The following is a 14,228-nucleotide window of genomic DNA, read 5'->3' as shown; positions in this document are numbered from 1 at the left end:
CAGTTTGCGGCTCATGACACTGCATCTGTGTGGAGGTCTCAGAGAAATCACCAACTACTGTACAAGCCTAAACCCACTCAGTCTTTAAATGATCTGTGCCTTGCAAACAGGCTGAATGAGTTTTACTGTCGCTTTGATGGTCAAGCTGCCAGCCCTGACACCATCCCCCATCACACCTACAGCCATCACCAGCCCTCTGTCCCTCCCAGCTCCCCCTCCACACAAATGGCCTTCACAGAGGTCCCCTCCTCCCCCACCTCATCAACGGCCTTTTCACTTCTAGAGAGGGACGTTAACAGGCTGTTCAGGAGACAGAACCCCCGCAAAGCTGCCGGTCCGGACTCTGTCTCCCCCTCCACACTGAAGCACTGCGCTGATCAGCTTTCTCCGGTGTTCACCGACATCTTTAACACCTCACTGGAGACATGCCACGTACAAGCCTGCCTCAAAGCATCAATTATCATCCCCATCCCCAAGAAGCCATGGACCACAGGAGTTAACAACTACAGACCCATCGCTCTGACCTCTGTAGTCATGAAGTCCTTCGGGCGCCTGGTGTTGTCCCACCTGAAATCCCTCACGGACCCCCTCCTGGACCCCCTGCAGTTCACCTACAGAGCCAACAGCTGCAGCTGAAGAAGTTCAGCCTGCCAAAGACAATGATGGTGCACTTCTACTCTGCCATCATTGAGTCCATCCTCACCTCCTCCATCATCATCATACGCTGCGCAGAGAAGGTGATCGGCTGCAATCTGCCGTCCCTCCAGGAGCTGTACGCGGGCAGGCAAGATTATGGCCGACCCCTCCCACCCTGGACACAATCTGTTCGTAACCCTCCCCTCTGGCAGGAGGCTGAGGTCCATCAGGACCAAAACCTCACGCCACAAATACAGCTTCTTCCCTTCCGCAGTAGGCCTCATCAACAAGGCCAATTGTTCTGATTGTATGGTCTTCCACTGACCATACAATCAGAACAATTGGTACTTGCACATTTGTACCTTTTAACTTGCATGTTTAATTTATTTTAATTTATTTGATTTTGTGTGTTTTAATTAAATTGTTAGTAGTAGTATATGTTGATCCCACCAACAACCAGAACAGATTCCTTGTAAGTGAAAACTTACTTGGTGATAAAGCTCTTCTGATTCTGATTCTGATTCTGAAATAGCTGAAACCAGAGGAGTGTTTGATTTTGCTTAACCTTTCGTGTTTAGCATGGAGTCAAAGAGTGTGTGACTGTGTGCAGAGGATTATTCAAACATTCTCTCTGATATTAACATTGGTACATTCTATACTTTTGTATTTTTGCACCACCGCACTGCTTGTATGCATTTAACAATCATACAGTACAATTGCAGAATTATAGGACGCTCACAGCTGCAGCTATAATCACAGTCACTTATACAATATGCACACGATCACATGTACGCAGAGACACTGTGCTTAGTCTGTGTGTGTGTGTGTGTGTGTGCAGGGAGGAAACGCCAACCTGCTGCTGCTGCTGAAGAGGAACAGCGAGGTAAGACTTCCTGCCTCTAACTCAATCTGAGCTGCTATTTACATGGACACATCATCATCATCATCAACATCACTTGCACAGAATTTTCACAGAATAAACATAGATCAAATTAGAAATGATCATTTCCGGCGCTCTTTCTTGCTCATTTTGTGTGTCATCATCTTTTTGACCTTGTATACAGTAGTTCAAGACATTCCAGGATGCATTTATGTGTGAATGGAATCGCAGGCTTCCAATCTCCTCCTGAGCTGCATTCATGTTGCAGACCTCGGTGTCCATTCAGAATTTTTTTTGCTACGATTCCAGACAGGTGTTAGGTTAAAGGGTGGTAGTTGTAATGGAGCTGTTCCCTGTTGAGTCTTTCATGATAGACATTGTCTTGCCTTTTACCAGTTGATAGCAGCTGGTTGATCTGCAGGTGCACTGGCGCCGTGTTGTGATGTTCAGATGTTGTGAGAGATGAGATGTTGTGTAGCTTCCTCTCGGCTATTTTGAAGCGTTGTATTATGAGATGTTGTTGTGTTGAGTGGTGTGTGTCTTCCTCACAACCATCATGGCTCTCACATGCGGCGCTCATAGCCGCACACGTTGGGCTTGCTGTCATAGTAGAAATCCCATCAATTGCGGGTTTTCAGCTCTGTTACCACTGTGCTATTTCAGCCCATATTGACTCACTCTGCTTGATGTCACACTTTCCGCAGTCATATTGTCCTCCCTTGCAATTCCGACTGAGCATTAAGTGTAAACCGTGCCCTTGTAAACACACAGTAAATCACATCAGTGCTGCAAATTTAAATCTACAATATATATCTTTCTGTCGACTTTGCATAAATGCTGGTATTCTAACTGAGCAATTCATATCAGCTCAAGTCCACCACCTGCATCTATTTCAAAAGTCATCATATGCATACAAAGAACATTTAAGCACAACTATTCTCCAGAGTTTTGTTATTACACTGTTACTACTGCTACCTGAACCAAAAAGCCAAGGGAGCTTTACACTGCCTGTGTTCTTTTTCCCATAAAAGCAGACACACAGCAACATGTCATGTAAGACGCTCACTGGTCTCTGTTTGGTCTTTTGTCCGACAGGAGGTCCTCCACAGCGTCTCCCATCTCCACCTGCTGCTCAGCACTCTGCAGGTACGATAGCTTCCATACATCACATCCTATCAGGCTGCTCTGATGGCAAACGCCTCTGAGCTGAGCTGTGGTTGGTATCTTAGTGTTTTATTTTACTCTGTGACACAAATCAGGCACCTGCAGGAGCTTAAGGGTATATTAAAACACATTTTAATGATTGGTGTCAACAGTATGTGTTCATATACAAATGTCAGTAACACTTTTTGAGTTTTAACTGATACAGACGTATTGCCTTCCCTAACATGTCTATTCTAAGTTATGTCTATTCCTATAGTTTCACACCTTGAATCCAAATTTGCAAAACAACAAAATGAGATACTTTCAGGTCCCATAGATAAGAAACCAACACACAATTCTGGCATTGTTGTCTCTGATCTCTCTGCTCTGTGGCTCTCGTTCTGGACATGCTTAGGCGGTGGTAGTTCAGCAGGACAGCTTCATAGAGGACCAGCGCCTGGCCCTGAGTGAGCGCTCCTCATCCTGCTCCTCCTTGTCTCGGCCTTCCTCACGGCCCAGCTCGCTGATCGAACAGGAGAAGCAGCGCAGCCTGGAGAAGCAGAGGCAGGAACTGGCAACCCTGCAGAGACAGCAGGCAGCTCATGCTGAGGAGAAGAGGAGGAAGGAGAAGGAATGGGAGGTGAAGGAACATCATTTGACAGAACGGGAGGTGCAAGTGAATGTACAGGTAAGATTGCATGTTTGTTGTTTACTTACAATTGTTGACTTGTAATACCATGGCGATTGAAACCTTTCTCATGAGTATCTTTTGGGGATTGATGTTGTGCTGTACATGTATCTATAATTTGAAATATACAACCTTGGGAAACACACGCAGAGCCGCCCTGCTGTGCTTTAGAGTGACGGCAGGTATGATTGCAGAATCTGATAATTGTGCTTAATTACAGTGGGGAGATGATGTAATCAAGCGATCAGTTAATCATTTTGACATTAATCTTGGCAGAACATTTATTTTTATATATTAGTCAGAGATGGAAAGTAGAACATTTACGATTTCCACCACAAACCTGCAAATGTGTCGGTGTGGACAATGTGTCGCTTTAATATACCTTTAGTTCTTCCCTAAGGGTCCTTGAAAAAGAAACCTCTTTTACAAGTTGAGTTACCAACAAGTAAATAACGGCGACAAAAATAAAACATTTTCAAAATCAAATTCAATGCAATGAGAAAGTAGTACACAAGTAAAGTTCCCAGGAGACAGAGCAGCAGCGGTACCTGCTGCATAAACAGGCCCAGCACTGAAGGCAATGATTGGCTTAGAGAATGATTTTGTGCTTATGACAATTATCAAAGCATGAATGATGGATGGATGCACCCAGTTTCATAAGGCATTAACATTTAAATAACAAGTGATGATCAAGCTAGTCCATTAACTTACCAACAGGAGGAGGTGATATGCAAGGAGCACAAGAGGTTGGGGCTGGAGAGGCTGGAGCTGCAGAACAGGAAGGAGGAGTATCAGAAAGACCTGGAGAGGCTGCGAGACGCACAGAGGAAGCTGGAGAGAGACAAGGAGGCCATGCAGAAACAGCTGGAGAGAATGGAGGAGCTGCGTGTGGCCGAGGTTAGAAACAGGGGAGATCTTTCCTCTCTTGCCTCTTTAGTTACAGGAGAACAGCGGATTTTCAGCAGGGATGTGCAAGCTTTAACCTGGATTCTCTTGAAAACAAATCAAATTGATATCTTTGCCATACAATAAAGCTTGCAATGTTGGACGATAATCCAACCAAGAGGCTTATGGTATGGTAGTGAGTCTGTTCGTAACATAATGACTTTGAGTCAGAAATCAACCGGCGGATAGCACCACCATGTGGCCATTAGTGCTTTGAACTCCTGACCTGTGAGGCGTTGAATGGATGACCACATTGTTGTCCATCTTAACAAGATATTTCAGAGATCATTCAGAATGTCAGTCAGAATGTGTAGTTGTCATTTTTCAGGTGCATATACAGTAGCGAGGGAAGATGAGCATTCCAGCTAAATCTGAAACCATTTGGCCTGTAGGTGGTGTTACAGTAACCATGAGCCATCTGCCATGGTCATCTGATTCTGTTGAGGAATATACATATTAAATATATTATAATTATTTTCTTAAATTTGCAGTCTTGACTTTTACCTCGTAAGCATTTTATTCTTGACTCACCATCCCCCTGCACCTCTCCTCCCTTCCAGAGGACTCCCTCAACTACATCAGATGATTCCCCGTTCGCCGGCAGCTCCCACTCCCTGGAGCTGGACCCGTTGGAGCTCACCTCCTCCCTGCCGAGGCTCCAGAGCCAGAGGCCCAGGCCCAAAGGGAAAAGCCTCAACCCATTCACTTCATCCTCCACTAACCCAAACCTCAAGAGTAGCGAATCCTACAACCAGATCCCAAAAAGCCTGCTGCAGCTGTCGAGGAAGAGCAAAGAGGTGAAGGAGAAGAAGAAGAAGAAGGCCAAAGGGGGCAGCGCCCAGACACCGGGTGAGAATGATATAATGATGATGATGTGATGAACGAAGTTTGACTGGTGTTTCTTATAACTGTGCAGGTGCAATTGTAATTATTTTCCTCTATTTCTAATATTAGTAGATGGATACATTTCCACACAGCAAACCATATCTACATGAATCAGTGTATGAGCATAAATCACCTTTGCGGCCATATGCAAAAACATCTGTGAGTCAAGTTGGAGAGCAGAGCAGTGAAAGTGTGAGAAATTTGTCATAATTGTCATAAATCAGTATTAACGCCACAGCAGACACTGAGATGATCACGCCGTGCTCTCATATCTTATGTGAGACTGCCTGCACATTTCCTATTGCCAAAAACCTTGAGTTGATCTGCTATTTCTCACAGAAGTCAGAGGTGTCTTTACGCCGGTGATGAAGTGTAAAGATATTTAGCTGCGTCAGTTCTCATCATCCACTATCTTAATCTTCTTTATCCGGAATGTGCCACAATCCACTTTGCTGTGTCACCGCTTTCTCACAGCGCGGCCTCTCCACTGGGTCCTAGTGCCGGTGGCTTTTCAAAGGCAAAATTAGTTGTTGTAAGTTTCCATTTGAAACGGATCTGGTGGCACTTTAGTCTTTGCATACATGTTAAACTAAGATTTACTCTGATTTAGGCAATCACTTACTTACTTAATCAATACACTTTTCATATGTAATTGAATTCTATGTGAATCAACATTGTTGGTCTGACTTAGATTAAGCCAGTAAATCATTTTACTCAAGCATGTCAGTCACCTGTCCTACTCCCCTTCCATACACACATCTTATTAATGCTGTCCATGTGTGTCTTACTTGTATTGTTTTGGCTTTAATCACAGTAGAGACCAAACTTATGCAAATACATGTATTGAGTCTCCCTGCAAGAATATGTTAAATACTAACAAGGAATCTAGAAATACCTTGAAACATTATGGACAGAAACTAAAATGAAAGTATGGCTGTAATATACGTAAGCAGTTTGGAGGTAACGTGCTGCTCTTCATCTCTCCTTCCAGAATCCCAGCACCTCCCAGAGCCTTTAGATGGGGAGATCTTCTTCTGCTGAGACATGTACTGAGGAATGTACTGCCAAGCTCTCCACTGCCCTTCAAGTCACAATGGAAAGATGGTTTCCACATTCAGTTAGTCGACTCTTGGTGTTATAATGTAGAAATACCAGTGCCTGTACTTCCGTGAATAGAGCATAGTGGTAGCGGTTCTGTTATGCAGGTATGCATACATAACAACTGGGAGCACGGTATAGTGGTGTGTGATATCTCTACCAACATTTTTCCTTTTCCAAAGACACCATGGTTACATGGCAGTAGGTACAATTTCTTCATTTCGAAGAAGCAGGAATTTGTAGCTCTTGTCAGGTTGGAAGAGCTGTCATGATGGATTGCCTCACAAACTTTATTCTGGATCAGTCTGCCTCCAGCCTGTTTCACTGAGGGATAAGTTAAAGACAGAAAGCAAGGCCCCAGCAAATTACCATTTTTGTTTGACATAAACTCTATGTCTCTCATAGACACACACACACACACACACACACACTTGCACACACACACACACACACACACACTCACACTCACACGCACACACATGCATGCACGCACGCACGCACTCACGCACACACCCAAATGCCACATAGACTGATGTGAATGTCAACAAGCTCCTTGTGGTACTGGAAACTCCTGACTGCACATTGACAAAAAGAAGACTGAAGGACTATCTGACTTATGAGCGGAATAAATTTGTCCGATCAACATTTCTTAGTAAAACACAAAGTTTGTTTGCGTTCCATTCCAAACTGCTCCTGTAAATGTCAGCTTTTTGAAACTCTTGCCTAACATTTATCGCTCTCGGATGTGATTACCTCCACCAGTTTCATCATCGTTTTGTGAGCCCAATGAAATAGGTTGGTGATATCTCCACTCATCTACTATAATGACGTTCATGCCATCAGTCATGTTGGTTGGTGAGGTTTTAATTTGTTTGAGTTACGGATATCTCATTTTGGAATGAAACGCTTCAGATCTCCAGACAGTAATGAAGGGGTTTAGACATACTGTATCTCCCTGTCTTTAATGGCTCAATTCAGATCCTTTAGTGTGTTTTAGGGTCTTGGATGAATATTACCTTGATCCTTGCTTTATCTGCCTGTAGGTGGGCTTTTATGCGCTCTTCATCTATCATCTGAGCGGCGCCGAGCAGGGCTTTCCTTCTAATTCTAATTGCATGTAACTCTGCAGGTAGCTTACTAATGTTTTCTGTCTGTTAAGGGTTGAGAGAAAACTTGAACATACATTAACAAAAACCACAACATGAGATTTTGCGTCCCTGTTTGAATGTTTGATGATAAGATTCGATCATTTCAAAATTAATCAACAATGTTTTTCAAATTTGGTTAGCACTTTGGTTGTTACATGTTGGTCGTGTTGGTTATAGGTGTCATATCAATCAAAGAGACGTTGATTTTCTGTGGGAACACTTTTCAATCAAAGGGCACTGATGTTCGTTAGAAGCAACAACCAGCCAAAGCGAGAATCTTCGGAATGTGTTGAATTACCTTTAAAAAGAAAAAGATGCTGCGGTTCTATTTTGTTAGTGTTTAGAAATGAAAAGGTCTGGTAGCTTTGAGGGGATGTTTGGAGGAAGACCTGCCTTTGATTTTCAGGCCTGCTTTAGGCCTGGCTGCCTGCTGGACAGGTAGGAATTCAAAGCAGAGGATGTTCAGAGACCCTTTTCCCATTCACGCCAACAATGAATTACAGAGGGCATCGTCGCCCAACAGCCTCTTTTGTCCGGCGTGTGTTAGACCTCCTTGAAGTGCTGTTTGTTCACTTACTGTGTGTGTTGAAGCTTTTGACTTCATGTCTGGGCTGGTTTATAATAGCGTGTCTAAGAGGCTTGCAGTACCAGCCAATTAGCTGCTTCATGTCTTTTGTTTATGGCTTTGGTGTAATCCTGTCAAAGGCACGCAAAAGAATAGGCCGTTTCCTTTAGCTAGAGGTGCTGTTTTGACCACCAGGGGGCGATGCACCTATGACCAAATTGCGGGTAGTTCCCTCACACAACTGCACCAATCTTACAAACTTCTTTTTGTTTTTATATATTTTACAATGCTTGCTGTGGCAGATTAACATATTTTTCTCAGCAGGTCATTGCCACTCAGAGATAATGTGATGAGCACGAACCCTCGCAATCTCTCTGTGTGTGGAAGTGACATTTCCCCCTGTGGCATTTGTAATTGACTGCAAAAACAAATAAGTTGTCAGAGACTGTATCTGCTTATTCAGAGAAAGCAGCCGGCAGCAGCTTTAATATGGAAAAGGTCTAACGGATCAGGGGAGCCATCGGGCAGAACCACAAAGAATAGGGACAATCAGCAGATGTGTGAAAATGGACTCGGTCTTCTGTGATGATAGGCCTGTCCCAGAGACGAGTGTGTCCATCAGTTGAACATCGCGTAGCCTTAAATCTAATGATAACATGCACTAGAGTAGAACCCAGCAGCTTCTCAGGAGAGAGAGGGAGAGAGAAAGAGAGAGAAGAGAAGAGAGAAAAGCTTTTATACCTGCTTTGAAACGAAGGAAATGTTTGTACTAAAGAAATGGTACAGAATTGTTTTCATTCTGAACAATGTAAAAAAAACAAAAAACAAAAAAAATGCAAAGACAAATGTAAATATGATTTATGTATAAAAACAAACGAGTGTAAAAAGTAATTATTTGTTTCATTTCTGATTTATTGCATCATTTTGTAAGAATGTTTTATTTATGTTTTATTCCCAACCTTTGGGCACAATGTCAAGTCATATTTCTCTCATAATTAAAAAAAATGATTATGGATACATTGCATGTTGTTTGGTCTTTTGTCAGCCGTCTTGGATCCAGTAAGTTGAACCCGTCGGTCATATAGTTTAGGTCTTTACTCTCATAATTTACTCACCTGCTTTCCTGGTTAGACACGAGGGCTAATGTGTTTCTCTATGTTTCACAAGTTTGTGCTTTGATACCGTGGTGTTCCTCTCAGCACCATTATGATGTTTTTCTACTCTTAAACCCTCACAGTTTAAAGCCATTTCAGACAAGGACACTTAATGAAGACTGGTTAAAACATCCATCAAGCTAGCGAGATACCCTGAGTTTAAACTGACACAACAAATGCTGGCTCTTGTGGCGCATTAGCCTCAAATTAGCATCACAATCAGTATTGATATCACCAAGCAAGTCAGAGAAGACTTATTACAAATTATTTTTATGAAAAATATTAGAAAGATAACGCAAACATCAATCTTTATTCTCAATTGAAGGGATGCTAATATTATCTGGTAAGTCTGTAATGCTAGTGTTAGTTAGTGAGGCACAACAACCTGTATGTTTTATTTTGTACACAGTTTTTAGAGGCATGTTTCGTTATGGAGTTAGACAAAGATGCCCCAGCATGTCGCTCTGTTAACAAGGTTAACACTTATTATTGGGATGATAATTGTCTGCCGAACGAAAAAGATGTTTAAAACAGAGTTTTAAAGGTTTAAAAATAGCCCCTTAACTTACAGTAAGAACATGTAAACCTTTGAGCACATCAAACCTTGCTGGTGTTTCTGAGGCAGCTAAATTGCCCACGCTGAATTCCATACAGTAGCTGGTTTGATTTGCTATTTGCTGCCAAGGGAAAAGCTGTCAATTGTCTTTGAGGATTGACAGCGGCGCAGGCAGACAGCAGCGTTCTGCCTTCATGATAAATAAAGAGCCAACTGTTTTAATCTCTCCACGCTCTCTGCACTGCAGACAGCAGACTGGCGGCTCAACCCTGCAGTGTTTTTGCCTCTGAAGATTCATGCCTTTTTCTCAACCATGTGATGTTATCAATCGATATCTATCCATCTGAATTCTCACCTATCTATCTATCCATCTATCCATCTATCTATATATCCATCTACTCTATCTTGGTAAGTGTTTTCAGCGTTATCGTTATTTAATGAATTTGTTGGTGGGATGAAATGGCAGAAAGCTGGACAGCCTTATCATGGTCGTCATGGTGACAGTGATGCTAAGGTACACAAGGAGTTTCAAAATAGTAAGAGGTGAACTAGGAGAGACAGCGAGGAATCATGACTATCATTTTTCTAAATTCTGTTTGATTCTCTGAAGGCAGAGGAGGCAGCTGTCCACACGCAGGCAAAGCTTCACTAATATGTCGTGGTTTCAAACAGGATGGCGGTGCTCCATGAATAATGAATGGAACACCAATTTAGAAATCCACAGGGTGCATTCTTAGATTTCCCATTCATTCTGTTTTCTATTTACTAACCTCATATTAGTATTAATTATGTCAAGTTGATTTCACTTTGACAATTTGGTTCCATTTTGCAAAAACACATCAGTCCACTTGTGTGAGTGAAAGCCCCAGCACAATCATTTTAATTTGAAATTCCCTATACTTGGTGCTGTGAGTGTATATACTGTATATATATCCTTATTTGCAAGATACTAAAGCTTAACTGACACACCAGCTGACAGACTGCTCTCCCCTGTTAAAGCTCTCATATAGCCACAAGTCCTAGATTCTCTGGAACATCTCAACATTTTGTCTATTTTGCGACTTTATTCTTGAAATATTACGACTTTATTCTCAATAGTCATAGGACAGTATAACAGTAGTGGCTGCTTCTGTGTATGATTGAGCAGGATGAAGCGGTCATGACCATTTTCTAATATGGGACTTTAAATGGCTGATCACTGTATCAAAACACATTGTTTATCCCGGTGCAACATCTGGTTTTTGGTTAGGTGGCTCCAAGCCCTGCATGACCCTGAATAGGAAAAATAATAGCTGATTGAATAATTACAGCTGAGTGGTCTCCCTTGCCTCACTCATCCCTTCCTTTACAGTAAAGTTGAAGGAAAAAAGGAACAGAAGTTGGGGGATCAGCAGCAGAGCTCATATAACTGTGGCAGTCTACACAGCTGCAATGAACTGGAATACATTCTCCCAGCGGATATTTACAGAATGCTGAGTTGATATTATTCCAGTCCTCCCGGAGGCTTGAAGGAAATCACGTCTGCGAGCAGTGTGTGTACCACGGCGGGGAGAATGGTTATGGCTGCAGCGGGGTTGGAGGGTGTGGAGAGATGATGCCAAGTCCTCCATCTTGCTCAGAGATGTGAGGATGATTTAGGAGGCCTGTCTTTGCCAGGGTGTCGGGAGAGGGAGTGGGGCCGAGCAATCCTATTACTCCTCAATGACCCTGCCTTAATACACACACACACACACACACACACACACACACACACAAACACGCACACACATATTCCCAAATGCCTAAATGCTACAAGACTCATGCGGTCTTCAGGAGCCCACTAATAGACTTAAAGATAGTACTGTTCCCAAACACCAGAAGGCCAACTGCACACACACATTTACTAATAATCTCCACACTTATTACAGGGCTTGTGTGTGTGTGTGTGTGTGTGTGTGTGTGTGTGTGTGTGTGTGTGTGTGTGTGTGTTTGTGCAGGCAGCCTTGGTCCGGTATCATTTCACCAGTTCCTCTGAAGCCACATATTACAGATGTCCTTGAGTTAGAAGTTCTAAGACGTATAAAGACAGGTTTTAAATATTTTTGTGGAAGTGATTAAATAGTAATTATTTGAGTATCTGCATTAGTTTGGCACATTTTAAAAAGATGATTTTGCCAAAGTGCTGCACAAACTGGGTCAAATGTATTTAAAAGATTAAAAAGAAAACTGTAAAACGTTATAAATCTGCAGATATATAAAAGGCAGACTGTCATAAACATACAAACATAAATATACATTTAAAAAAGTCCAAGTTGCAGACCCTCAACAGCTATTTTGATTTTGTAAATAACATCCACTCACGGTTAAATTAATTGTAACTGAAATTTATTCAGTTGCAACTGCTGCAGGCTTCCAAAGGATGCAGATTGCTTCATAATTGTGTGTGAAGAGGTGATATAATTTATACAGACAAACTTTACACCCATTAACATACAGTATATGGCCCTCCAGCAACAAATAATGCTGTGGTCACACTGGGTTGCTCCCAGTATCAGTCTGAACCCAGTTAGATTCCAATTAAACACAAAAAAAGCCATGATGAAACATCCTAAAGGAAACTGCAGTGACTTTTCCTGTTGGTCCAAAATATGAGGCTGTGTGAATCTAGATGAGTGTTATTGTCACATCGCCCTCCTCCTCCTCCTCCTCCTCCTCCTCCTCCTCCTCCTCTCCCTCCCCCTCCTCCTCCTCATATTTCTGCCACTTTCTAAGTCAGCCATGCAGATATAAACAGACAAGAAAGCCAAAACTGTGCTTAATGTAACAGTAAAGAGGCTTTGGCAAACTGCGGCACTCTTTGGGATCATCAACACCCGAGACATTTAGCACACATGAACACAATCACACACACTCCCTCCCTCACATCAAACATCAGCCCTCATACAAACACATACTTGTAGATGCACAATCTTAACCTGTGAGCTCCTGTTTGCAGTTACCGGGGTAACACACGGCCAGCCTCTCTCATTTAAAGCAGCTCTTGATGTTGCATAGCGAGCTGCGAGCTGCGTGTCACTTCCTCTCCTGACAGGTTCACAAGAGCGAGGACGCAGGAAGAGCCAAATGTTTTATACAGGCGCATGTACTTAGATTAAATGTGGTTTGAAACGCTTGAAGGCGACATGCCACTGTTATAGATTTATTTCATCATTTTAATTCTGTTATGCAAAGTTTAAAAAGAAAGGAGGCTGATTAAAGGCATTTCTCATTTTATGGTGGTATCATTTTGGTATCAAGAATCATCAAATGTCACTGGTTTTGAATTGACTTGAATTGAATTGTGGCGTTGTGACATCCAGTTTGCATTTTTAAATTAGCTCTATTATTGGATTTTTGTTTGATTCATTCACAAAATTTTGGAATTAATATTGGTATTTAGTCTGATTCTGCCATCTATCCTTGAAACACATTCAAACCGCGGACGCAGAGTCAGGAAGTGACCCAGTGTGGCGCACACAGTCAGACAAAGTGGGTTACACAACTACCATGGGTTATTCATGAGGTGTCGTCCATGTATTGCATTACGTCCATATGGACATCGCTTTCTTTGGCTGCCAAGACAAACGCGCTCCTAGAGTTAACAAATGTACAAATCTTTAGCATTCCCAAAGCGGTGTCGCTTTTAGTAATTAGTGCAACATCTTATACATTCACAGCTACAACTCACAGCTCCCAGTGCCAGAGCTGGACTAAGAAGTTGGCTCATTCTGCCATTAAATTGAGCTAACAAGGTCCGCTGGGACCAAACCGGCACAAAAATTGATGTCAGTTTAGAATAGTTAAGGAGCACTGATAATGCTTGCAGGAATATACCAGAGACTGCGTGCTCTTCTTCTCCCACAGTGGAGCTGAAAGGAGCCGGACTCGATGGACACATGAGCTTCTCTCCTGGACAGCCAAAAAGAAAATGCCACTTAATGGACTTGTGCCCTAAACTCATAACCATTTCATCTGCTAATGGATTCTCTTTGAGTTATGCAATTTATTCCACAAGGAGATGTTTAACTGGTGCAACTTCCTGTCTTGATAATTATGCATGCTGAGCATTGGATTTAACAGGATGAGTTAAGGACTGATTAGCCTCTAGTTTTTATCGGTGTAACTGTAATATAGTCAGGCATATTGCGTATTTCCCTGTGCGTGTCAGCCTGTCTTACATTCACTCTGTTGCAAATCAAAAATTTGCACAAGATAACGCTTACATCAGAGTTTTGATCTCTGGAAGATCCTTGAAGCCTGAATCCTCCGGGGATATGGACTTGCATTTCTCCGAAACTTCCCTGAACTCACTGCTATATTAAACCCATCCACCATGCAAAGCTTATCACATAGAAGACGCGTGTATTTAAACTATCCAAAAAATGTAAAAAGCTTTAAAAATACGTCTCTTGAAATAAGCATACAAATGTTTACAATCTGTCCTATTGACAGTCAACACAGACAGATTTCCATGTTCTTTTCATTTAGATGTCTTTTTAAAAACCTTTTGTC

General features: G+C 42.3%; 1 protein-coding gene across 4 annotated transcripts in view; it reads left to right on the top strand.

Moving 5' to 3' along the window:
- akap13 (A-kinase anchoring protein 13) overlaps nt 1-9,010 on the top strand; it is an 85,764-nt gene extending 76,754 nt beyond the window's left edge. For all 4 annotated transcript variants that reach the window (XM_076155493.1, XM_076155495.1, XM_076155494.1 and 1 more), the window contains 6 exons: nt 1,475-1,519; nt 2,612-2,662; nt 3,075-3,347; nt 4,065-4,244; nt 4,853-5,141; nt 6,169-9,010. In XM_076155493.1, the coding sequence (XP_076011608.1) occupies nt 1,475-1,519; nt 2,612-2,662; nt 3,075-3,347; nt 4,065-4,244; nt 4,853-5,141; nt 6,169-6,218 (888 nt within the window). In that variant the 3' untranslated portion in view covers nt 6,219-9,010. The remainder of the gene's footprint in view (nt 1-1,474; nt 1,520-2,611; nt 2,663-3,074; nt 3,348-4,064; nt 4,245-4,852; nt 5,142-6,168) is intronic.
- Nucleotides 9,011-14,228: the final 5,218 nt, after the last annotated feature.

Source organism: Genypterus blacodes, unplaced genomic scaffold (assembly GCF_046128005.1).
Source record: "Genypterus blacodes isolate CSIRO-AG114 ecotype Tasmania unplaced genomic scaffold, CSIRO-AGI_Gbla_v1 ptg000067l_1, whole genome shotgun sequence".
Taxonomy (NCBI): domain Eukaryota; kingdom Metazoa; phylum Chordata; class Actinopteri; order Ophidiiformes; family Ophidiidae; genus Genypterus; species Genypterus blacodes.
This window is presented reverse-complemented; position numbering and strand designations above follow the sequence as displayed.